The sequence below is a fragment of the Scyliorhinus torazame genome, chromosome 13 (genome assembly GCF_047496885.1).
Source record: "Scyliorhinus torazame isolate Kashiwa2021f chromosome 13, sScyTor2.1, whole genome shotgun sequence".
In the NCBI taxonomy this organism is placed as follows: Eukaryota; Metazoa; Chordata; class Chondrichthyes; order Carcharhiniformes; family Scyliorhinidae; genus Scyliorhinus; species Scyliorhinus torazame.
Genome location: NC_092719.1, coordinates 106,563,338 through 106,587,713, shown reverse-complemented (window position 1 = coordinate 106,587,713; position 24,376 = coordinate 106,563,338). Strand labels below are relative to the sequence as shown.

At 47.1% G+C, this 24,376-nt stretch overlaps 1 protein-coding gene across 2 annotated transcripts in view; it reads right to left on the bottom strand.

Annotated features, from left to right (window-relative positions):
* rnf123 (ring finger protein 123) overlaps window positions 1-24,376 on the bottom strand; it is a 718,228-nt gene that overhangs the window by 303,489 nt on the left and 390,363 nt on the right. For both annotated transcript variants that reach the window (XM_072472026.1, XM_072472027.1), the window contains exon 31: window positions 14,758-14,897. In XM_072472026.1, coding sequence (XP_072328127.1) covers window positions 14,758-14,897 — 140 coding nt within the window. The remainder of the gene's footprint in view (window positions 1-14,757; window positions 14,898-24,376) is intronic.

Here is a 24,376-nt window from a genome sequence, read left to right as displayed (position 1 = left end):
TTCGCACCGTGGCTCCCTTTTCGTCTCTAATTCCCCCTATCTCCCTCGCCGCTGTCCTCTTTTGCAACTGATGAGCCAGCAGGCGACTAGCCTTTTCTCCATATTCATACCTCCTTCCCTGTGCCTTCCTCCTCAGCACCTCCGCCTTTCTGGTGGTCAGGAGGTCAAACTCCGTCTGGAGTCGTTTCCTCTCCCTGTACAGTCCCTCCTCCGGGGTCTCTGCAAATTCCCCATCCACCCTTAAAATCTCCCCCAGTAATCTTTCCCTTTCCTTGGCCTCTGTTTTCCCTTTGTGGGCCCCAATGGAGATCAGCTCTCCTCTGACCACCGCTTTTAGTGCTTCCCATACCACTCCCACACGGACCTCCCCGTCGTCATTGACCTCCAGGTATCTCTCAATACACCCCCGCACTCTTCCACACACTCCCTCGTCCGCCATCAATCCCACATCTAATCGCCAGAGTGCTCTCTGCTCTCTTTCCTCTCCTAGTTCCAGGTCCACCCAGTGTGGGGCATGGTCCGAAACCGCTATGGCTGAATACTCAGCTTCTTCCACCCTTGAGATCAACGACCTTCTCAAAACAAAAAAATCTATCCCGGAGTACACTTTATGGACATGGGAGAAGAAGGAGAACTCCCTGGCCCTCGGTCTAAGAAATCGCCATGGATCCACTCCCCCCATTTGGTGCATAAACCCCTTGAGCACCTTGGCCGCTGCCGGCCTTCTTCCGGTCTTTGAGCTGGATCTATCTAGCCCTGGGTCCAGCATGGTATTGAAGTCCCCTCCCAATATCAAGTTTCCTACCTCCAGGTCCGGTATACGACCCAGCATCCGTCTCATAAATCCCGCATCGTCCCAATTCGGGGCATATACATTAACCAACACGACCTCCATTCCCTCCAGCCTGCCACTCACCATTACATATCTACCTCCGCTATCTGCTACGATGTTCTTTGCTTCAAATGCTACCCGTTTCCCCACCAATATGGCCACCCCTCTATTCTTTGCATCTAGTCCTGAATGGAACACCTGTGCCACCCATCCTTTCCTTAACCTAACTTGGTCCGCCACCTTTAGGTGCGTCTCTTGGAGCATAGCCACGTCTGCCCTTAGTCCTTTCAAGTGCGCAAGCACTCGGGCCCTTTTAATTGGTCCGTTCAGGCCTCTCGCGTTCCACGTGATCAGCCTCACTAGGGGGCTACCTGCCCCCCTCCCATGTCGACTAGCCATCACCTTCTCTAGGCCAGTCCCATATCCCGCCTCCGCACTCCCACTCGCTCCCCAGGCGTCGCATTCCATCCCCGTCCACCCACTCTTTAGCCATTTCCTTTTTGATTTCCGCAGCAGCAACCCAGTTGTCCCCCCCCCCCCCCGCTAGATCCCTTTCTAGCGTGATTGCTCCCCCCATATTACTTCCGCAAGTCAGCTGACTTCAACTGACCCCGGCTACTCCTGCTCACTCCTTGACCCCCCCGTGTGGGGAACTCCCATCCGCCTTGTGCCTGTCTTCCCACCATAATCTTTCTGACGCGGGAACATCCCTTTATCTGACCCGCCTCTTGTGGCGCAGCTCCCTTTCCTCTCCCCCTCTCATTCCTCATTCTCCACCTATGTCCCTTCTTTCCCCCCTCACCGGCGCCCACATTTCCTAGTGTCTCCCCCCATCCCAATTTACTTCTCTATTTACATCAACCATAACAATAACAATAACATTCCCTACAGTATCAGTCCCTCAGTTCCGATCCAATTTCTCCTCTTTAATAAAGTTCCATGCTTCTTCCGCCGTATTGAAATAATGGTGTCTCTCCTGGTACGTGACCCATAGTCGTGCCGGCTGCAGCATCCCGAACTTCACCTTCTTTTTGTGTAACACCTCCTTGGCTCGGTTAAAACTCGCCCTCCTTCTCGCCACCTCCGCACTCCAATCCTGGTACACCAGTACCACTGCATTCTCCCATCTGCTACTCCGCACCTTTTTAGCCCATCTCAGGACCTCTTCTCTATCTTTAAGGCGGTGAAATCGCACGATTGTCGCCCTGGGTGGTTCTCCTGCTTTTGGTCTTCTCGCCGGGATCCGATGTGCCCACTCCACCTCCAAGGGGCCCGCAGGGGCCTCAGCACCCATCAATGAGCTTAGCATCGTACTTACATAAGCTCCACAGTCCGCTCCTTCCACTCCCTCAGGGAGAGCCAGTATCCGAAGGTTCTTCCTTCACGCTCTGTTTTCTAGGGCCTCAATCCTTTCAATACACTTTTTATGGAGTGCCTCGTGCGTCTGTGTTTTGACCGCCAGGCCCAGGATCTCGTCCTCATTATCCGTCACCTTCTGCTCCACCACGCGAAGCTCTGTCTCCTGGGTCCTTTGTGCCTCCTTGAGCTCCTCAATTGCCTGTAGCATTGGGGTCAGCACCTCCCTCTTTAGTAGCTCCACACACCGTCTCAAAAATTTGTCTTGCTCGGGCCCCCATGTCGCCTGGGCTTTCTCCGCCGCCATCTTGTGCCTTCTCCCTTTCTGTCCCTTTCGTCGATTCCTCGCGCTGCAGCCGCCGCCGCCGATATTTTCCTCTTTCGTTGAGGTGGGACTCCCTATTCACTCACCCCACACCGGGTTGCGTCGCCCAAAAATTTCCCGTTGGGGCTCTTAAAAGAGCCCGCAGGTCCGTCTGAGCTGGAGCCGCCGAAACGTGCGGCTAGCAGGGCATCGCCGCAACCGGAAGTCCCGCTCTGGAATATTTCAATAACAAGAGAATATTGTCAGAAAGAGGATTAGGAGGGTGGCATGTGGCACAGTGGTTAGCACTGGGACTGCAGTGCTAAGGACCCGGGTTCAAATCCTGGCCCTGGGTCACTGTCCGTGTGGAGTTTGCACATTCTCCCCATGTCTGCCTGGGTTTCACCTCCACAACCCAAAGATGTGCTGGTTAGGTGGATTGGCCATGCTAAATTGCCCCTTAATTGGAAAAGAAAAATAATTGGCTACTCTAAATTTGTTTTTAAAAAAGAGGATTAGGGCAGGCCAGGACACCGCTCAACCATAGACACTCCATTGCCAAATATAGGAGATTCAGCTTGCGATCATTATTTCGACTTCCTTTTTTCAAACTTCACAAATAAATCAGGACTACACTGTTCCTGAAAACTGTTGTTAAGGTGTTCACAGAATAACTGGTGTTGGAAAAAGTTCAAACTTGAAAACAGTTCCAATTGTATGACCAAAGACTAATCGCTGAACTGCATACAATCCACTGCTGGTCTGGTTGGTTTGTGATCTTACAGGAGAAACATTTAAGGTGAGCAGGGAGATTTTAAGTCATTTATTAGGAACAAATTAAAGTTGCCCCTAAGGCCAACCTCAGCAATAAAAGGATTGCTTTCCAGGTCACCTTCGTAAAGTGGGAGACATTGAGATATTTGTTTTCCATTCTATTGACTGGGTAAAACAATTTTTCAAAGGATGGAGGGTTCAAGCATTTGCAGGAATGAAAGAATCAATGGTACATCACATCTCTGCAAATTGAGTTGATGTTCATGTCACCAGAGGACTATCTGTGTTATAACTGCTCAGTTCACAGACATTCATGCCCTGTTTATAATTACTAATTGCAAACGCCCAGTGCTCCAAGCCAGGCCTTTTGAGAACCAAATCGAGTTGCCAAAGGCTGCTCTGCCTGATCCCATTGTTAACTTGGGTCAGGAATCCTCCTATATGAAATCCAGACAGGTTCCTCTGCATTTATGATGTGTATGAATACCTGAATGTGCGCATCAGTCTGTCTGCACCAAACTAAGTTCCATCAAATTCAGTCTGCACTGGAGTCAGGTGGGCTGAGTCGAATCCCACTCCACTTCTTTACTCACTGGTCAACCACTGTGTCTACGCTCTAGGCTTTCACAAAACACATACAAACATGGCCCCTGACCAAGAGCATTCAAATTGCTCTGAGTTTAAATGAGTTTCGAGGTAGATGTTGTTGGAACTCCTGTGAGGAAGGTATTGATGTTTTACAGAGGATCAATGAACTGACACGAATGCTGATCAACCATTAGAAACACAGAAACTGAACCAAGGGGATAGCAAAAAAAAAAACTTTAAAGAAAAACGTCAGTCACCTGGTGTGCACAATCATCCCTGGCACTGAAAGACCGTGCTTTGTGAGAAACGTCAGTGCACACTCACTCTCACATCATTCACATCTACAGTTATCACAACTAGTTAGATCACAGAGAGACCTACAGAGTTATAATCAAAGAACAGATCATGTGACATGGGCCAATGTCTGGATTTGTATCTTACTGCCTCTAGACTCAAACTGGAGTTCAACACCCCAGCTGCTTTTCATTCCGTGTTTCCCCTAGGACCCAACATGAAGACAGCTAGACTCCCTGAGAGTATTTACTGACACTTCCTTCTCTGCTCCGTTTAAAGTTTCAGAGCAAGCAACAATCACAAAATATTTCTACATATCTGTTGCTATTTGTATGGACCTCTGTGAAAGGTACCATGTAAATTAATGTTGCCCTTTTCTTCTGAAGCTGCACAGGCCAGTGTATTAAATCAGGGAAATGTATTTATTTGTACCTCTGTGAAAGGTACCATGTAAATTAATGTTGCCCTTTTCTTCTGAAGCTGCACAGGCCAGTGTATTAAATCAGGGAAATGTATGCAATAAATAACATGATACAGAGGGGGTGAATACACCGCACAGTTGGCCGCCTGAGGTAAACTCATTGACTAAGCAGCAGGAAGTTTGAGAAAGAATCCTGTTCTGAGCAGCAGGAAATTCCAGAGAGATTCCTGGACTGAGCAGCAGGCTATTCGTGGATTATACCTAGACTGAGCAATAAGTAGCATGGTTGTGCATAGACTAAAGTATGTTATGCAGAAAGCTGTATACTGGATACTGGTTAAGTAAAGCTCTCCAGTCCAACTTTCCTCTTATACTACAGTTACTATCATTCTTTGTGCAAGAATGTTCCCGATGGTGGGGGAGTACAGAACTAGGGGTCATAGCTTGAGGATAAGGGGTAAGCCTTTTAGAACTGAGGTGATGAGAAGTTTCTTCACCCAGAGAGTGGTGAATCTGTGAAAGTCGCTACCACAGAAACTAGTTGTGGCCAAAATGTTAGAACAAAGAACAAAGAAAAGTACAACACAGGAACAGGCCCTTCGGCCCTCCACGCCTGTGCCGACCATGCTGCACGTCTAAACTAAAGTCTTCTACACTTCCTGGGTCCGTATCCCTCTATTCCCATCCTATTCATGTATTTGTCAAGATGCCCCTTAAATGTCACTAGCGTCCCTGCTTCCACCACCTCCTCCGGCAGTGCGTTCCAGGCACCCACGACCCTCTGTGAAAAAAAACTTGCCTCGTACATCGCCTCTAAACCTTGCCCCTCGCACCTTAAACCTATGCCCCCTAATAATTGACCCCTCTGCCCTGGGAAAAAGCTTCTGACTATCCATTCTGTCTATACCCCTCATAATTTTGTAGACCTCGATCAGGTCGCCCCTCAACCTCCATCGTTCCAGTGAGAACAAACCAAGTTTATTCCACCGCTCCTCATAGCTAATGCCCTCCATACCAGGCAACATCCTGGTAAATCTCTTCTGCACCCTCTCTAAAGCCTCCACATCCTTCTGGTAATGTGACGACCAGAATTGAACACTATACTCCAAGTGTGGCCTAACTAAGGTTCTATACAGCTGCAACATGACTTGCCAATTCTTATAATCAATGTCCCGGCCAATAAAGGCAAGCATGCCGTATGCCTTCTTGACTACCTTCTCCACCTGTGTTCCCCTTTCAGTGACCTGTGGACCTGTACACCTAAATCTCAGACTTTCAATACTCGAGGGTTCAACCATTCACTGTACATTTCCTACCTGCAATAGACCTTCCAAAATGCATTACCTCACATTTGTCCGAATTAAACTCCATCTGCTATCTCTCCGCCCAAGTCTCCAAACAATCTAAATCCTGCTGTATCCTCTGACAGTCCTCATCGCGATCCACAATTCCACCAAACTTTGTGTCGTCTGCAAACTTACTAATCATTTTCCTCCAAATCATTTATATATAATACGAACAGCAAAGGTCCCAGCAGTGATACCTGCGGAACACCACTAGTCACAGCCCTCCAATTAGAAAAGCACCCTTTCATTGCTACTCTCTGCCTTCTATGACCTAGTACGAAGTCTTACAACACCAGGTTAAAGTCCAACAGGTTTGTTTCGATGTCACTAGCTTTCGGAACACTGCTCCTTCCTCAGGTGAATGAAGAGGTCTGTTCCAGAAACACATATATAGACAAATTCAAAGATGCCAAACAATGCTAGGAATGCGAGCATTAGCAGGTGATTAAATCTTTACAGATCCAGAGATGGGGTAACCCCAGGTTAAAGAGGTGTGAATTGTCTCAAGCCAGGACAGTTGGTAGGATTTCGCAGGCCAGATGGTGGGGGATGAAAGTAATGTGACATGAATCCCAGGTCCCGGTTGAGGCCGCACTCATGTGTGCGGAACTTGGCTATAAGTTTCTGCTCGGCGATTCTGCGTTGTCGCGGGTCCTGAAGGCCGCCTTGGAGAACGCTTACCCGGAGATCAGAGGCTGAATGCCCTTGACTGCTGAAGTGTTCCCCGACTGGAAGGGAACATTCCTGCCTGGTGATTGTTGCGCGATGTCCGTTCATTCGTTGTCGCAGCGTCTGCATGGTCTCGCCAATGCATCACGCTTCGGGACATCCTTTCCTGCAGCGTATGAGGTAGACAACGTTGGCCGAGTCGCACGAGTATGTACCGCGTACCTGGTGGGTGGTGTTCTCACGTGTAATAGTGGTATCCATGTCGATGATCTGGCACGTCTTGCAGAGATTACCATGACAGGGTTGTGTGGTGTCGTGGTCACTGTTCTGAAGACTGGGTAGTTTGCTGCAAACAATGGTTCGTTTGAGGTTGCGCGGTTGTTTGAAGGCAAGTAGTGGGGATGACCTTGGCAAGATGTTCATCGTCATCAATGACGTGTTGAAGGCTGTGAAGAAGATGACGTAGTTTCTCCGCTCCGGGGAAGTACTGGACGACGAAGGGTATTCTGTCGGTTGTGTCCCATGTTTGTCTTCTGAGGAGGTCGGTCCGGTTTTTCGCTGTGGCGCGTTGGAACTGTCGATCGATGAGTCGAGTGCCATATCCCATTCGTACGAGGGCATCTTTCAACGTCTGTAGATGTCTGTTACGCTCCTCCTCGTCTGAGCAGATCCTGTGTATACGGAGCGCTTGTCCATAGGGGATGGCTTCTTTAATGTGTTTAGGGTGGAAGCTGGAGAAGTGGAGCATCATGAGGTTATCCGTGGGTTTGCGGTAAAGCGAAGTGCTGAGGTGACCGTCCTTGATGGAGACGAGTGTGTCCAAGAATGCAACTGATTTTGGAGAGTAGTCCATGGTGAGTCTGATGGTTGGATGGAACTTATTAATGTCATTGTGTAGTCGTTTCAGTGATTCTTCGCCGTGGGTCCAAAGGAAAAAAATGTCATCGATGTATCTGGTGTATAACATCGGTTGAAGGTCCTGTGCGGTGAGTAGGTCCTGTTCAAACTTGTGCATGAAGATGTTGGCATATTGGGGTGCGAATTTGGTCCCCATGGCTGTTCTGTGCGTCTGAATGAAGAACTTGTTGTCGAAGGTGAAGACGTTGTGATCCAGAATGAAGCAGATGAGTTGCAGAATTGCGTCTGGAGATTGGCAGTTGTCGGTGTTGAGTACTGAGGCTGTTGCAGCAATGCCGTCGTCATGGGGGATGCTGGTGTAGAGTGCCGAGACGTCCATTGTGACGAGGAATGTTCCTGGTTCAACTTGTCCATGGGTGCTGAGTTTCTGTAGGAAGTCCGTCGTGTCGCGACAGAAGCTGGGTGTACCTTGTACGATGGGTTTCTGTCGTACTGAACAGCACTGTCGTACTGAACAGAACGGACTACTGCAAAGAAGTATACCGACAACTGAACAACCAAGAACACTACAGACAGTTACCCGCAGATCCGACCAAGGAACACATCCGCCAACTTAACAGACTGATCAAGACCGTGGATCCAGATCTTCAGAGCACCCTACGTGCTCTCATCCCACGTACTCCCCGCATTGGAGATCTCTACTGCCTCCCAAAAATACATAAGGCCAACACACCAGGCCGCCCTATCGTTTCAGGCAATGGGACCCTGTATGAGAACCTCTCTGGCTACATCGAGGGCATCTTGAAACCCATCGTACAAGGTACACCCAGCTTCTGTCGCGACACGACGGACTTCCTACAGAAACTCAGCACCCATGGACAAGTTGAACCAGGAACATTCCTCGTCACAATGGACGTCTCGGCACTCTACACCAGCATCCCCCATGACGACGGCATTGCTGCAACAGCCTCAGTACTCAACACCGACAACTGCCAATCTCCAGACGCAATTCTGCAACTCATCTGCTTCATTCTGGATCACAACGTCTTCACCTTCGACAACAAGTTCTTCATTCAGACGCACAGAACAGCCATGGGGACCAAATTCGCACCCCAATATGCCAACATCTTCATGCACAAGTTTGAACAGGACCTACTCACCGCACAGGACCTTCAACCGATGTTATACACCAGATACATCGATGACATTTTTTTCCTTTGGACCCACGGCGAAGAATCACTGAAACGACTACACAATGACATTAATAAGTTCCATCCAACCATCAGACTCACCATGGACTACTCTCCAAAATCAGTTGCATTCTTGGACACACTCGTCTCCATCAAGGACGGTCACCTCAGCACTTCGCTTTACCGCAAACCCACGGATAACCTCATGATGCTCCACTTCTCCAGCTTCCACCCTAAACACATTAAAGAAGCCATCCCCTATGGACAAGCGCTCCGTATACACAGGATCTGCTCAGACGAGGAGGAGCGTAACAGACATCTACAGACGTTGAAAGATGCCCTCGTACGAATGGGATATGGCACTCGACTCATCGATCGACAGTTCCAACGCGCCACAGCGAAAAACCGGACCGACCTCCTCAGAAGACAAACATGGGACACAACCGACAGAATACCCTTCGTCGTCCAGTACTTCCCCGGAGCGGAGAAACTACGTCATCTTCTTCACAGCCTTCAACACGTCATTGATGACGATGAACATCTTGCCAAGGTCATCCCCACACCCCCACTACTTGCCTTCAAACAACCGCGCAACCTCAAACGAACCATTGTTTGCAGCAAACTACCCAGTCTTCAGAACAGTGACCACGACACCACACAACCCTGTCATGGTAATCTCTGCAAGACGTGCCAGATCATCGACATGGATACCACTATTACACGTGAGAACACCACCCACCAGGTACGCGGTACATACTCGTGCGACTCGGCCAACGTTGTCTACCTCATACGCTGCAGGAAAGGATGTCCCGAAGCGTGGTACATTGGCGAGACCATGCAGACGCTGCGACAACGAATGAACGGACATCGCGCAACAATCACCAGGCAGGAATGTTCCCTTCCAGTCGGGGAACACTTCAGCAGTCAAGGGCATTCAGCCTCTGATCTCCGGGTAAGCGTTCTCCAAGGCGGCCTTCAGGACCCGCGACAACGCAGAATCGCCGAGCAGAAACTTATAGCCAAGTTCCGCACACATGAGTGCGGCCTCAACCGGGACCTGGGATTCATGTCACATTACATTCATCCGCCACCATCTGGCCTGCGAAATCCTACCAACTGTCCTGGCTTGAGACAATTCACACCTCTTTAACCTGGGGTTACCCCATCTCTGGATCTGTAAAGATTTAATCACCTGCTAATGCTCGCATTCCTAGCATTGTTTGGCATCTTTGAATTTGTCTATATATGTGTTTCTGGAACAGACCTCTTCATTCACCTGAGGAAGGAGCAGCGCTCCGAAAGCTAGTGACATCGAAACAAACCTGTTGGACTTTAACCTGGTGTTGTAAGACTTCGTACTGTGCTCACCCCAGTCCAACGCCGGCATCTCCACTTCTATGACCTAGCCAGTTCTGTATCCATCTTGCCAGCTCACCCCTGATCCCGTGTGACTTCACCTTTTGTACCAGTCGACCATGAGGGACCTTGTCAAAGGCCTTACTGAAGTCCATATAGACAACATCCACTGCCCTACCTGCATCAATCATCTTGGTGACGTCTTCGAAAAACTCTATCAAGTTAGTGAGACACAACCTCCCCTTCACAAAACCATGCTGCCTCTCGCTAATACGTCCATTTGCTTCCAAATGGGAGTTGATCCTGTCTCAAAGAATTCTCTTCAGCAATTTCCCTACCACTGACGTAAAGCTCAGCGACCTGTAGTTCCCTGGATTATCCTTGCTACCCTTCTTAAACAAAGGAACAACATTGGCTATTCTCCAGTCCTCCGGGACATCACCTGAAGACAGTGAGGATCCAAAGATTTCTGTCAAGGCCTCAGCAATTTCCTCTCTAGCCTCCTTCAGTATTCTGGGCTAGACCCCATCAGGTCCTGGGGACTTATCTACCATAATATTTTTCAAGACGCCCAACACCTCGTCTTTATGGATCTCAATGTGACCCAGGCTATCTACACACCCTTCTCCAGACTCAACATCCACCAATTCCTTCTCTTTGGTGAATACTGATGCAAAGTATTCATTTAGTACCTCGCCCATTTCCTCTGGCTCCACACATAGATTCCCTTGCCTATCCTTCAGTGGGCCAACCCTTTCCCTGGCTACCCTCTTGCTTTTTATGTTCGTGTAGAAAGCCTTGGGATTTTCCATAACCCTATTTGCCAATGACTTTTCGTGACCCCTTCTAGTCCTCCTGACTCCTTGCTTAAGTTCCTTTCTACTTACCTTATATTCCACACAGGCTTCGTCTGTTCCCAGCCTTCTAGCCCTGACAAATGCCTCCGTTTTCTTTTTGACGAGGCCTACAATATCTCTCGTCATCCAAGGTTCCCGAAATTTGCCGTATTTATCCTTTTTCCGCAGAGGAACATGCCGGTCCTGAATTCCTTTCAACTGACATTTGAAAGCCTCCCACATGTCAGATGTTGATTTACCCTCAAACATCCGCCCCCAATCTAGGTTCTTCAGTTCCCGCCTAATATTGTTATAATTAGCCTTCCCCCAATTTAGCACATTCACCCTAAGACCACTCTTATCCTTGTCCACCAGCACTTTAAAACTTATTGAATTGTGGTCACTGTTCCCGAAATGCTCCCCTACTGAAACTTCTACCACCTGGCCGGGCTCATTCCCCAATACCAGGTCCAGTACAGCCCCTTCCCTAGTTGGACTGTCTACATATTGTTTTAAGAAGCCCTCCTGGATGCTCCTTACAAACTCTGCCCTGTCTAAGCCCCGAGCACTAAGTGAGTCCCAGTCAATATTGGGGAACTTGAAGTCTCCCATCACAACAACCCTGTTGTTTTCACTCGTTTCCAAAATCTGTCTACCTATCTGCTCCGCTATCTCCCGCTGGCTGTTGGGAGGACTGTAGTAAACCCCCAACATTGTGACTGCACCCTTCTTATTCCTGATCTCTACCCATATAGCCTTGCTGCCCTCTGAGGTATCCTCCCGTAGTACAGCTGTGATATTCTCCCTAACCAGTAGCGCAACTCCGCCACCCCTTTTACATCCCCCTCTATCCCACCTGAAACATCTAAATCCTGGAACGTTTAGCTGCCAATCCTGTCCTTCCCTCAACCAGGTCTCTGTAATGGCAACATCATAGTTCCAAGTACTAATCCAAGCTCTCAGTTCATCTGCTTTACCCATAATACTTCTTGCATTAAAACATGCACTTCAGGCCACCAGACCCGCTGTTTTCAGCAACATCTCCCCGTCTGCTCTTCCTCAAGTGCCATACTGGCCCTAACACTAGTTCTCCCTCAATTTTTTCAACTTCTGACCTATTGCTCCGGTACCCACCCCCCCCTGCCATACTAGTTTAAACCCTCCCGTGTGACACTAGCAAACCTCGCGGCCAGGATATTCTGCCTCTCCAGTTTAGGTGCAACCCGTTCTTCTTATACAGGTCATACCTGCCCCGGAAGAGCTCCCAGTGGTCCAGATAATGGAAACCCTCCCTCCTACACCAGCTGTTTAGCTGCTCTATCTTCCTATTTCTAGCCTCACTGGCATGTGGCACAGTGAGTAATCCCGAGATTACAACCCTAGAGGTCCTGTCTTTTAACTTTCTGCCTAGCTCCCTGAACTCCTGCTGCAGGACCTCATGCCCCTTCCTGCCTATGTCGTTAGTACCAATATGTACAATGACCTCTGCCTGTTTGCCCTCCCCCTTCAGGATGCCCGCTATACGTTCTGAGACATCCTGGACCCTGGCACCAGGAAGGCAACATACCATCCTGGAGTCTCTTTCACGTCCACAGAAGTGCCTATCTGTGCCCCTGACTATAGAGTCCCCTATGACTATTGCTCTTCTGAGCTTTGATCCTCCCTGCTGAACATCAGAGCCAGCCATGGTGCCACTGCTCTGGCTGCTGCTGTTTTCCCCTGATAGACTATCCCCCCCCGACAGTATCCAAAGGGGTATACCTGTTCGAGAGGGGGACAGCCACAGGGGATTCCTGATCTGACTGTCTGCCCCTTCTGGTGGTCACCCATTTCTCTGCCTGCACCTTGGGTGTGACCACATTTATATAACTGCTATCTATGACGTTTTCCGCCACCTGCATGCTCCTAAGTGCATCCAACTGCTGCTCCAATCGAACCACGCGGTCTGTGAGGAGCTCTTGTTGGGTGCACTTTCTGCAGATGAAGCCATCCGGGACACTGGAAGCCTCCCGGACCTGCCACATGTCACAGTCAGAGCATTGCAGCCCTCTAATTGACATTGTGTTAATTAATTAGTAAATTAAATTAAAAAATTTTTTTTTTTTAAGTTACTATTAACTATAAGTTTCCTAGCACTCGATTTCTACTATAAATGTGAAAGCTAAATACAGTACTCTCCGATCTCTGGCTTAGATACCCCTCTAAATTATAATTAAGTAATTAGTTTAACAATGCTTAATTTTTAAATTTAGTGTAGATTACCAACCAGCCAATCAGGTCACAGCTTTACTGTGATGTCACTTCAGTTTCCCCCGCCACACAATTTGAAAAGGTAATAAAAATAAAATAAAAATCACTTACCTTCCCAGGATGCTCTCTGGTTCTCCCCCTGCAAATTAAAGTTACAGGCCAGAAGAGAACAAAATGGTAGGGAAAAAACACCTTTTCCCACTCTGCACCGAATTACCTCACTGCATCAAATTACCAAGTTCCAATTCCCACTCTGGATGTGTCTCACTCACTCAGGATGTGTCTCCTTGACCTGCGCAAAGTTGTGTAATTTCAAGAAGGTATTAGATATAGCTAAAGGGATCAAGGGACATGGGGGGAAAGGCGGGATCAGGGTATTGAACTTGATGATCAGCCATGATCATAATGAATGGCAGAGCAGGCTCGAAGGGCTGAATGGCCTCCTCCTGCTTCTAGTTTCTATGTTTCTAATCTGACTAATGAGTGTTGGCTACATTTCCACATCAAACATTTAACAGCTGAGCTTGATGCTGTTTCTACATATGGTGAGATTGCTGGATTGTGGTTAGGAGCAGAGATGGAGACTGTGCCCACCCCCCACCCCCCCACAAACCCCTCAAGGCCGTGGTGCCTAGTTGAATTCTTGCACCTCGAATGTCATCCAATTAGCTCGTTTAGCATAGACCAGTGATTAAGGCTCAGATTTTCTTATATTGCTCAGCGCCAAATCAAATGGTGTATTTATCCAATCAGCGAATGGAGAGAGGAAAAAAGCAATTGATCAGAGTGAACATCATAGATCTAATAATCATACCAGAAATCTACTTAAGAGCATGCATCACTTGGGCTGGGGAATTCAATACAATGTGCTGAGTAATGTGTACTTTTAGCAGGAACAATAGCAGGTGTCTTGCACTTATGAGATTTTCCCATCTCATATTTTATTTATGTTCAGTCTAAGTGCACGGGATGAAATAAGAGTGAAGAAGATGATAGTTTTCTAAAAGCAGATCTGTAAATAAACAGATGATGTGATTTAGCAAGAAGGCCCAGCAATTAGTCATTGGAGTGACGGGTTCCCAAGCCTTCATCAATATTGGATTACTGATAACCTTGAAATACACTAAAGACAAATCAGCTTGATCGGTTTCCAATTCCATTGGTTTCAGGAAGGATCATTTACTGCATCAAAATTATATCCAGCAAATGCCAGAGCCTGTCCAACCCCAAATCACATTCGGTAAACGCCAGATTCCCACAACACATCTGGCAAACATCAGTGTTTGCCGATTCCCACATCATAGAAGGCACATGCAGTGATTTGATTTGAATGAGAACAATTATTTGGTGGAGGTTGGGGAGTGACGGTAAAGAGGAAAGAGAAGTTGTTTTTCTGAGTGCTGTTTTCTCCAGAAAGAAAAATCTTGCAAAGAAACTGAAAAACCAAGCTGAATAAATAAATACAATGCCCTAAAAATCATGGCGGTTCAAACGGACAGGTTAAACAAATGAGAGGGGGGGGTGACATATTAGGTGAGGCACCATTCTCTCATATCCAAGGCTGCTCATTGTTAAATGGTTAGAGGACATTGCAGAACGATTTGTGTGCATCTTTGCTCTGAAATGTTGGTAGAATGGGCAAGAGGATTGGAGTTTACTGTAGAGCTGCCCCCAGATCCTTACCTCCTGGATCATACCAATAAACTCCGAGAAGGCCCAGTTCAGCTGGTTGAGCACGCTATTCAGAAAACTTGCTGCCATTTCAGAATCAGAGCGAAGAAGGTCCGCCATGTGTTGCTGCAGCAGAGTAGAAGGACAAGGTTCTGAGAGGAAGAAGAAAAGCAAAGCAGGTAGTTAACAGAAATTTACTGAGATTACAAGCATGACAGGAGTCAAGATCAACAACAATGGTCTGTGCGTCAAGCCCCTCATAGAAAAAAATCATTGACCAAAGGGATGCAGCCTCATGGGCAGTGGTTTTCTAAACAAACATAATTCTAGGCTGTGAATTTAAAGGCGGACCATGGAATGGGGTGAGGATTTTTCTGCTCCTTCTGCAAGGCACGGGTGAGCTTCAGCTCCAGATAATCTAAAACAGGGCAGAGGTGAACAATGTTATAGTGACAGTGGTTTTTGTACTGAGAGGATACAAGTTAGAAATTCAACTCAAGAGTTGAAGAGTATAAGGCTACCAACACTCTGGTTCAACCTGAGAACAACTGCGAGAGGATGGAATTAATGGAAAGGGCCACCGGCAATAGTTTTGGACTTCCCAATACTTAGCTACCATCAAAGACTGGATATCCGACAAGCATTTTAACAGTAGAGAGTAATGGCATTGCAAACTGTGTCCTCTGGTCAGGTGCTGTTCATGACATTTTAATGATCTATGTATCTGGTCCTCCAAGTTCCATTGCACCTCCACTGCTTCTAGCTTTACAAAATTTGGAAAGTACCCTGTTGTTTCCTACTCTGATATACTCATATTTGCAGGCACTGAAGTCCATCTGCCACAGTTTTTGCCCTTTCACTTAATCTACCAATATCTCCTCTCAATTTTATGCTTTCATCAACGCTCCTTACACTACATTCAACCTTGTATCATTAGCAATTTTGGATATGTCGGTAATAAATAGTTAACAATAGGGGCCATTGTTCTTTTTCCAGGTATAATTCTAAAAAGCTTGTGTTAATTTTTATATCTGTTGCAAGTTTCTTTATATTTTCCCTTTCCATGACTTTTACTATCTGTTTTGTCACCATTGCTGTCCTTTGTAACTTTCCCATTCACCAGGATGTGTGCATTTTGAAATTTCTGCTTGCCTTTTTTACAAGTTTTATGTCGTCTTTCATCTCTTTAGTTATCCCTGCCTGTCTTTTTTGGCAAGTAGAACACTGCTTCTTGCAGACATGAACTGGTTTTGTACCACATGGCTGAGGCCCCAACACAGATCCTTGCGAGACCATCGTTTGTCACATGTTATCAATTAGAGCACATGCCAATTATCCCTATTCTCTGCCTCCTTCCTCCCACTCAGCCAATTTCCAAACCAGGTCAATAAATTTGCTTTCAATTCTACACACTTCAATTTTAGTTAATAGTATCTTATATGGGACATCTGGAAGTCCATATAAATAATATCCAGAGACATTATCCTACCCACTATTTTAGTCACCTCTTCAAAACATTCAATCAGGTTTGTCAGGTGTGAGTTACCCTTTACTAATCCGTGCTGGCTCTCTCTGATCAGCAAAAACTTTTTAAGGTGTCCAGTCACCCTATCCTTAATTATTTAGTCTACTAACTTCATGAGGTCGACAATTCCCTGGCTCTCTCTTTAGTCTTTCTTCAATAGCGGAAGGATACGTGCAATGTCCCAATCTAAACCTCTGCGTCCTGAATCAAGAGAACTTTGGAAGATTATAGTGAGGGTATTGGCATTGTTCTCACCGACTTCCTCTAAAACTCTGGGATGGAAATAATCTGGCCCTCTGGATTTTCACTCTTTACTGTCATTATTTTCATTATTATTAATTTTCTTATGTTAATTCTCAAAGGTCCCTGGTCTTCATTCAATAATAGTTTCCTTAGGATGTCCGACATCCTGATCTCTACTGTAAATAGTGAGGCCAAATAATTATTCAGCATGTCTGCCATTTCCTTATGTTTATTCGCAATGTCACCTTTATCAGCATTCCAGGGCGCCACAATACTCAACTCTTTTCGCCAATACAATTCTAAGAGATTTGTGTTAATTTTGATATCCATTGAAAGTTTCTTTATATTCTCCTTTTTTGTGACTTTTCCTTTCTGTTTTGTCACCATTTGCTGTTCTTTGTAACCTCTCCATTCACCAGTACTATACATTTTTAAAGCTTTGCTTGTCTTTTTTTTTAGTTTTATATCATCTTTATCTCTTTAGTTATCCATGTGTCTCTCTTTTGGCAAGTAGAACTTTGTTACTTGCAGACATAAACTGGTTCTGTATCACATTAAATTAAATTCTGAACACCTCCCACTGATCTTCTGTTATTTGACCCATCAACAGATTTGTCCAACATAGGCCTATATTCCCTGAAGTTCATTAGAATGAGAGGTGATCACATTAAAATGTATAAGCCTCTTAAAGGACTTTACTGGCTAAGTGCTTGGAGACCATTTCCTCTGGCTGGAGAGTCTAGAACTAGAGGTTATCGTCTCAGGATAAGAGATCAGCCATTGAGAATTGATACAAGGAGAAAATTCTTCACTCAGATGATATCTACCGCAGAAGGCTACAGATGTTCAATCAATGTGTATATTCAAGACTGAGATCAATATATTTTGGGGCATCTGGGAAACCAAGCGGTATGGGAATAGGATGGGAAAATGGAGTCGATGTTGGGATTCAGCTATGATCTTATGAAATAGTGGAGCAGGTTTGCAGGGCTGTGATAGGTATATCCTATTCCAGCTCCTATTTCTTATAGTCTTACGGGCAAGATTAGAATCTAGAATGACATCAGGAGAATAACTGGCAGGGCAGCACGGTAGCATTGTGGATAGCACAATTGCTTCACAGCTCCAGGGTCCCAGGTTCGCTTCCGGCTTGGGTCACTGTCTGTGCGGAGTCTGCACATCCTCCCCGTGTGTGCGTGGGTTTCCCCCGGGTGCTCCGGTTTCCTCCCACAGTCCAAAGATGTGCAGGTTAGGTGGATTGGCCATGATAAATTGCCCTTAGTGTCCAAAATTGCCCTCAGTGTTGGGTGGGGTTACTGGGTTATGGGGATAGGGGGGAGGTGTTGACCTTGGGTAGGGTGCTCTTTCCAGGAGCCGGTGCAGACTCGATGGGCCGAATGGCCTCCTTCTGCATTGTAAATTCTATGATAATCTATGGTAATAGAGCAAATTATGAAGCAAGAAGGATGGAAATAAAGAAGGTAAACTTGGAGAAAATACAGAAAAGCAAAGAGACAGAAAATTATAACGAATAAAGAGAAATATATTCTGTTAAAGGCCAATAATAAGCAGCTAATTATGGGGCACTGTGAATGAATAACAAACTAAAGGGAACACTGAATCTAAAAAGACATAATAGATGTATTTGCATACTTAAGAAAATGAGGGCAATTGGGAATACAAAGAACTTAAGGGAGAAATTAAAAATAAAACATTAGGACAGCAAAGAGAAACTACAAAATCAAATATTCAATGAATATAAAAAGAAACAAAGAAGTGTTCTTAATTTTAATAAAATTAAAAATTAAATTAGGGACAGGACCACTCTGGGACAAAGAAAATTGTCAATGACAAATGGTGGACAGCTAAAGTTGTTCCTATATACCTAAAAGGAAAATGAACAAAACCTGGGAACACTAGGACAGTCAACTAACTATCTGTGACAGAAAGATACAGAAATCTACACTAAAAGTAATGATAGAAAAGCATCTAAGACAGAAAATATAACAAAAATTATTCCGCAGATTTTGAAGAGCTTAAATAACCTAGTAGAATTATTTGAATAGGAAATGGAAAGTAAATTAGGGTAATGCAGTAAATGACATATAGATAGATTTTAACAAGTGTTGATAAGTTGCCACGCAATCGGATCATAGAATTGGGGTATGTGATGCCAAAAACAGGGAGCTGAAAGGATTAGAAATTGGCTAAAAATAGAAAGCAGGGATTATGAGTAGAGAGTAGTTACACAGACCACAGGAAGGTAGAAAGCAGTGTTCTACAAGGATCAGTGCTGGAACCACTGTTAACCATAATTTAAATTAACGATTTAGAATGAGCAATAAGTAACTATCAAATGTTTCAGATGGCATCAACCTGAGGGTCACAGCTAACACTGAGGAAGAATGTAACATAACAGATGAAACATAGAAAAAGTATGAGCAGGAGGCCATTCGGCCCTTCAAACCTGCTCTGCCATTCATTATGAACATTGCTGATCATCCAACTCAATACCCTAATCCCGTTTTCCCCATATCTTTAGGTCCCCTTTGCCCTATGGTTCTTGAAACCATACAATGTTTTGGACTCAACTACTTCCTATAGTAACAAATTCCACTGGCTCACCACTCTCTGGGTGATGAAATTTCTCCTCATCTCTGTCCTAAATGGTCTATCCCATATCCTCAGAATGTGACCACTGGTTCTGGACACACCCACCATTGGGAACATCCTTCCTGCATCTACCCTGTCCAGTCCTGTTAGAATTTTATGGGTTTCTATGAGATTCCCCCTCATTCTCCTGAACTCAGGCAAATACAATCCTAACCAATTCAATCTCCCCTCCTATGTCAGTCCTGCCATCCCAGGAATCAGTCTGGTAAACCTTCGCTGCACTCCCTCTAGACCAAAACTGCACACAACATTCCAGGTGTGGCCTCACCAAGGCCCTGTATAATTGCAGCAAGACATTCCTGCTCGAATCCTCTCCCCATAAAGGCCAGCAAACCATTTGTCTTTTTTACCGCGTGCGGCACCTGCATGCTTACCTTCTGTGACTGGTGTACATTGGCATCCAGGTCACGTTGCACGTTCCCCTCTCCTAATTTATGGCCATTCAGATAATAGTCTGAATGTTTTTGCTACCAAAGTGGATAACCTTACATCGATCCAAATTACACTGCATCGGCCATTCATTTGCCCACTCTTTCAACTTATCCAAATCACACTGAAGGATCTCTGCACCCTCCTCACATCTCACCCTCCCACCCAACTTGGTGTCATCTGAAAATTTGGATTCATGACATTATGTTCCTTCATCTTAATCATTAATATATACTGTGAATAGCTGGGAACTTAGCACCGGGCTCAAACTATCAAGATGTAGAATCAGTCTGGTAAGTCTGGGCGGAGCTAACAAAGGGAGGAAAATATTAATTGGACTTGGCTGCAGGCCTCCAAATAGTAGTGGCAAGGTAGGGGATGGCATTAAACTGAAAATTCGAGATGCATGTAGTGATACAGCAATCATGGGTGACTTTAATCTACATAAAGAGTGGTCAAACCAAATTAGCAATAATACCAAGGTAAATAAATACCTGGAGTGTGAACAAGATTTTTTTTTTTTTCCGATCAGTACGTCGATGAACCAACAAGGAATGAGGGAAGCTATCTTGGATTTTGTATTGTGCAATGAAAATGGGTTAATTAATAATCTTATTGTGCGGGGTCCTTTATGGAATGAGACTTCCGGTGGCGGCCATGGAGGAGTAGGTCGCACATTCGATAGCTCCTGCCTGTAATGGACTTTTGGACCTTTTTCCCCTGATTTTTCTTGGATTTTTTGGGATAAATCGGTGAACTTTGTGACAGTAAAGAGGATTCCCTCTCTGGTGTATGGAGAATTGGACCAGAAGTGGCCGTGTGAAACGACTTAGTCGTGATAGCGAGAACAAGCGGAGCTGGTACCGCGGGACAGCATGGCGGAGGGCAAGGGCCGAGGAGAGACGGCACAGTGGTCGACGGAGCAGCTGGTGAAGTTTTTTGAGGATTGCTTCGCCAAGCTGAAAAAGGGATATGCTGGACCCGATCAAGGCTTCAATTGATCAAGTAGTCTTGCATCAGGAGACCCAGGGGAAAGCGATACGGGAGATTGAAGAAAAGTTATCCGACCAGGAGGACTATATAACCGTGCTGGAGAACAAGGCTGAGGTGCTGGATGATCGCCAGAAGAGGATGCAGGAGAAGCTGGAGGACCTGGAGAATAGGTCCAGGAGGCAGAACCTCAGAATCGTTGGCCTCCCTGAAGGCAGTGAAGGGTCGGATGCGAGGGCATATGCGACGGACATGCTGGAGAAGTTGATGGGGGCTGGGGCGTTCCCTCGGCCCCTGGAGGTGGACAGAGCGCATAGAGCCCTCACGAGGAAGCCCAGGGCGAACGACCCGCCGAGGGCCATGGTGGTACGTTTTCACTGGTTTACAGATAAGGAACACGTCCTGGGGTGGGCCAAGAAAGAACGGAGCAGCAAATGGGAGAACTGTGAGTTGCGTATTTATTAGGACACGGGAGCGGACCTGGCCAAGAGACGGGCTGGGTTCAATCGGGCAAAGGCGACCCTCTTCAAGAAGAGGGTGAGGTTCGGGATGCTGTACCCAGCGCGGCTGTTGGTTACGCACGAGGAGCGAAACTTTTATTTTGAGACGCCGGACGATGTATGGGCATTCATTAAAGAAAAGAAGTTGGAGACGATTTAAAGGACACTTAAGTTGCGTAGAAGTTGTGTAGAGGTGGCTCGTAATACTGTACTGTTTTTTCAAGAGAAAAGAGATTTCATGTCATTCTGGGTGAAATTATGGGTTGCGGTAATGGGAGTAGGGGGCTTTGCCTTGCAGGGATTTGATGGGGGGGGGGGGGGGGGGGAGGGGGGGGTCTTCAAGTTAGAGTTTTTCTTTGGGAGACTGGGTTTCGCCTTCAGGGACTGTCTCTTCACTAGTTTCTGTTAATTGCATCTTTTTGTTTGTTTGTTTTTGCTGCTATTTACTTAGTGGGGAATGTGATGCTGTTAATAGGTTTATTCATGTGAGGGGAGAGGTTCGAACAATAGGGAGACAGACTGTTTGCCACCAGGGGCGGGGGTTATCGGGGTCAGCATGGTTCAGCTGACTCTCGGAAGCGCAGTGGGGGGTGAGCAAGTGTTATACTGGTGCTTGGCCTGGGGAATGAGGTTTCTGGTGCTGTTGGGGGGGGGGGGAGACTGCTTTGCTGACAGGGGAGGAACTATTGTCAGGGAATAAATGGGAGATCGGGAGCGGCTGCTGCTCATTGGGGTACTCGGGGAAGCGGGGGGCGCGGGCCCGGGGCTGGCCTAAAAAGGGTGATGGCTAGTCGGGGGGGGGGTTAGAAGCCCCTCGTCCAGGCGGACTGAATGGGCCAGTCAAGAGGGCTCGCGTGTTCGCGCATCTAAGGGAACTGAAGGGAGACGTGGCTATACTACAGGAGACACATCTTAAGATCATAGATCAGACGAGACCGAGGAAGGGTTGGGTTAGCCAGGTGTTCCACTCAGGGCTGGACTCAAAGACCAGAGGGGTAGCAATTTTGATTAGTAAGCGAGTGACATTCGAGGCTGGGAGAATCGTGTCAGATAAGGGGGGTAGGTACATAATGGTGAGTGGAAGGTTGGAGGTTGTACGAGTGGTGCTCGTGCTCCGAATTGGGATGACGTGGAGTTTATGAGGCGGGTGTCAGGTAAGATCCCGGACCTAGAGTCACATAACCTGATCATGGGGGGGGTGTCTTTAACACGGTCATTGATGCAGAATTGGATTGGTCAATATCTCGGAAAGGGAGGCGGCCGGCTGTGGCAAAGGAATTGAAGGGCTTTATGGCACAGATGGGGGGTATAGACCCATGGAGGTTCATATGGCCGAGGGCGATGGAATTTTCCGTTTTTTCTCACGTCCATAAGGTTTACTCTCGTATTGACTTTTTTGTTCTGAGCAGGCGCTAATACCGAGGGTGGTGGGGACGGAATACTCGGCAATTGTAGTCTCGGATCATGCCCCGCATTGGGTGGATTTGCGGGTTGGCGAGTAGAGAGGGCAACGTCCGTTATGGAGATTGGATCTGGGGTTGTTAGCGGATGAAGCGGTCTGCGGGCGGGTGAATAAGTCCATTCAGAACTATCTGGAAAGAAATGACACGGGAGTGGTATCTGTGGCGACGGTGTGGGAAGCTCTGAAGGCGGTTGTTAGAGGGGAGCTAATTTCTATTCGGTACCACAGGGAAAAGGGCGGAGAGGGAGAGATTAGAGGAGATACTCCGGGTGGACAGGAGATACGCGAAGGCCCCAGATGCGGGGCTCCTGAGGGAGCGGCGGAAGTTGCAGGCGGAGTTTGAGTTGTTGACCACAGGGAAAGCAGTGGAACAGTTGAGGAAGGTAAAGGGGGCGGTTTATGAGTACGGGGAAAAGGCAAGTAGGCTGTTGGTGCAACAGCTCAGGAAGAGAGAGGCGGTCAGGGAGATTGGTAGAGTGAAGAATAGGGATGGTCTTGGACCCAGGGGGGGTGAACAAAGTTTTTAAAGAATTTTACAGTAAATTATATGAATCGGAACCTCTGGCTGGTGTGGAGGGGATGAGGCAATTTTTGGATCGGTTGGAGTTCCCGAGGGTGGAGGAGGACCTAGTGGAGGGGCTGGGAGCCCTAATTGAGATGGAGGAAGTTATCAAGGGGCTGGAGGGCATGCAGTCGGGCAAAGCTCCGGGGCCGGACAGCTACCTGGTGGAATTTTATAAAAAGTTCTCAGGGATATTGAGCCCACTACTGGTGAGGACGTTTAACGAGGCTAGAGAGAAGGGAATTCTTCCCCCGACAATGTCGCAGGCCTTGATTTCACTTATTCTTAAATGGGAGAAGGACCCTGAGCACTGTGGGTCATATAGGCCGATCTCACTTTTGAATGTAGATGCCAAGTTGTTGGCTAAGATATTGGCCACAAGGATAGAAGACTGTGTTTCGGGGGTGATAGGAGAAGACCAGACAGGATTTGTTAAGGGCAGGCAGCTCAAGGCCAACGTGCGGAAGCTTCTAAATGTTATTATGTTGCCCGCAGAGAGAGGAGAGGCGGAGGTGGTGGTAGCGATGGACGCAGAGAAGGCCTTTGATCGGGTGGAGTGGGAGGAACTGTGGGAGGCGCTGGGAAGATTTGGGTTTGGAGAGAACTTTATTGGCTGGGTGCGGTTGCTCGACCAGGCGCCTGCAGCAAGTGTGCGTACAAACCGGCTGGGGTCGGGGTATTTTAAATTACACCGAGGGACGAGGCAAGTGTGCCCCCTCTCCCAGTTATTGTTTGCTCTAGCTATAGAGCCACTGGCCATGGCACTAAGAGCTTCGAGGAACTGGCAAGGACTGGTTTGGGGGGGGGGAGCATCGGGTCTCGCTCTACGCGGACGATTTGCTTTTGTACATTTCGAACCCGCTGGAGGGGATGGGAGAGGTCATGCGGATCTTGGGGGAATTTGGCAGTTTTTCGGGGTATAAATTGAACATGGGGAAGGGCGAAATGTTTGTGATTCAGGCTGGAGGGCAGGAGGAGAGGCTGGGGGACCTGCCGCTTAGAATGGTAGGGAAGAGCATTCGCTATCTGGGAATCCAGGTGGCTCATCAATGGGAGGCACTGCACAAGCTTAATCTACCCGGTTGGTAGAGCAAATGGAAGGGGACTTTAAGAGATGGGAAATGCTCCCATTGTCACTGGTGGGGAGGGTACAGACCGTGAAAATGACGGTCCTCTCCAGATTTCTGTTTGTCTTTCAGTGCCTCCCCATCTTCATCCCTAAGGCCCTTTTCAAGCGGCTGAACAAG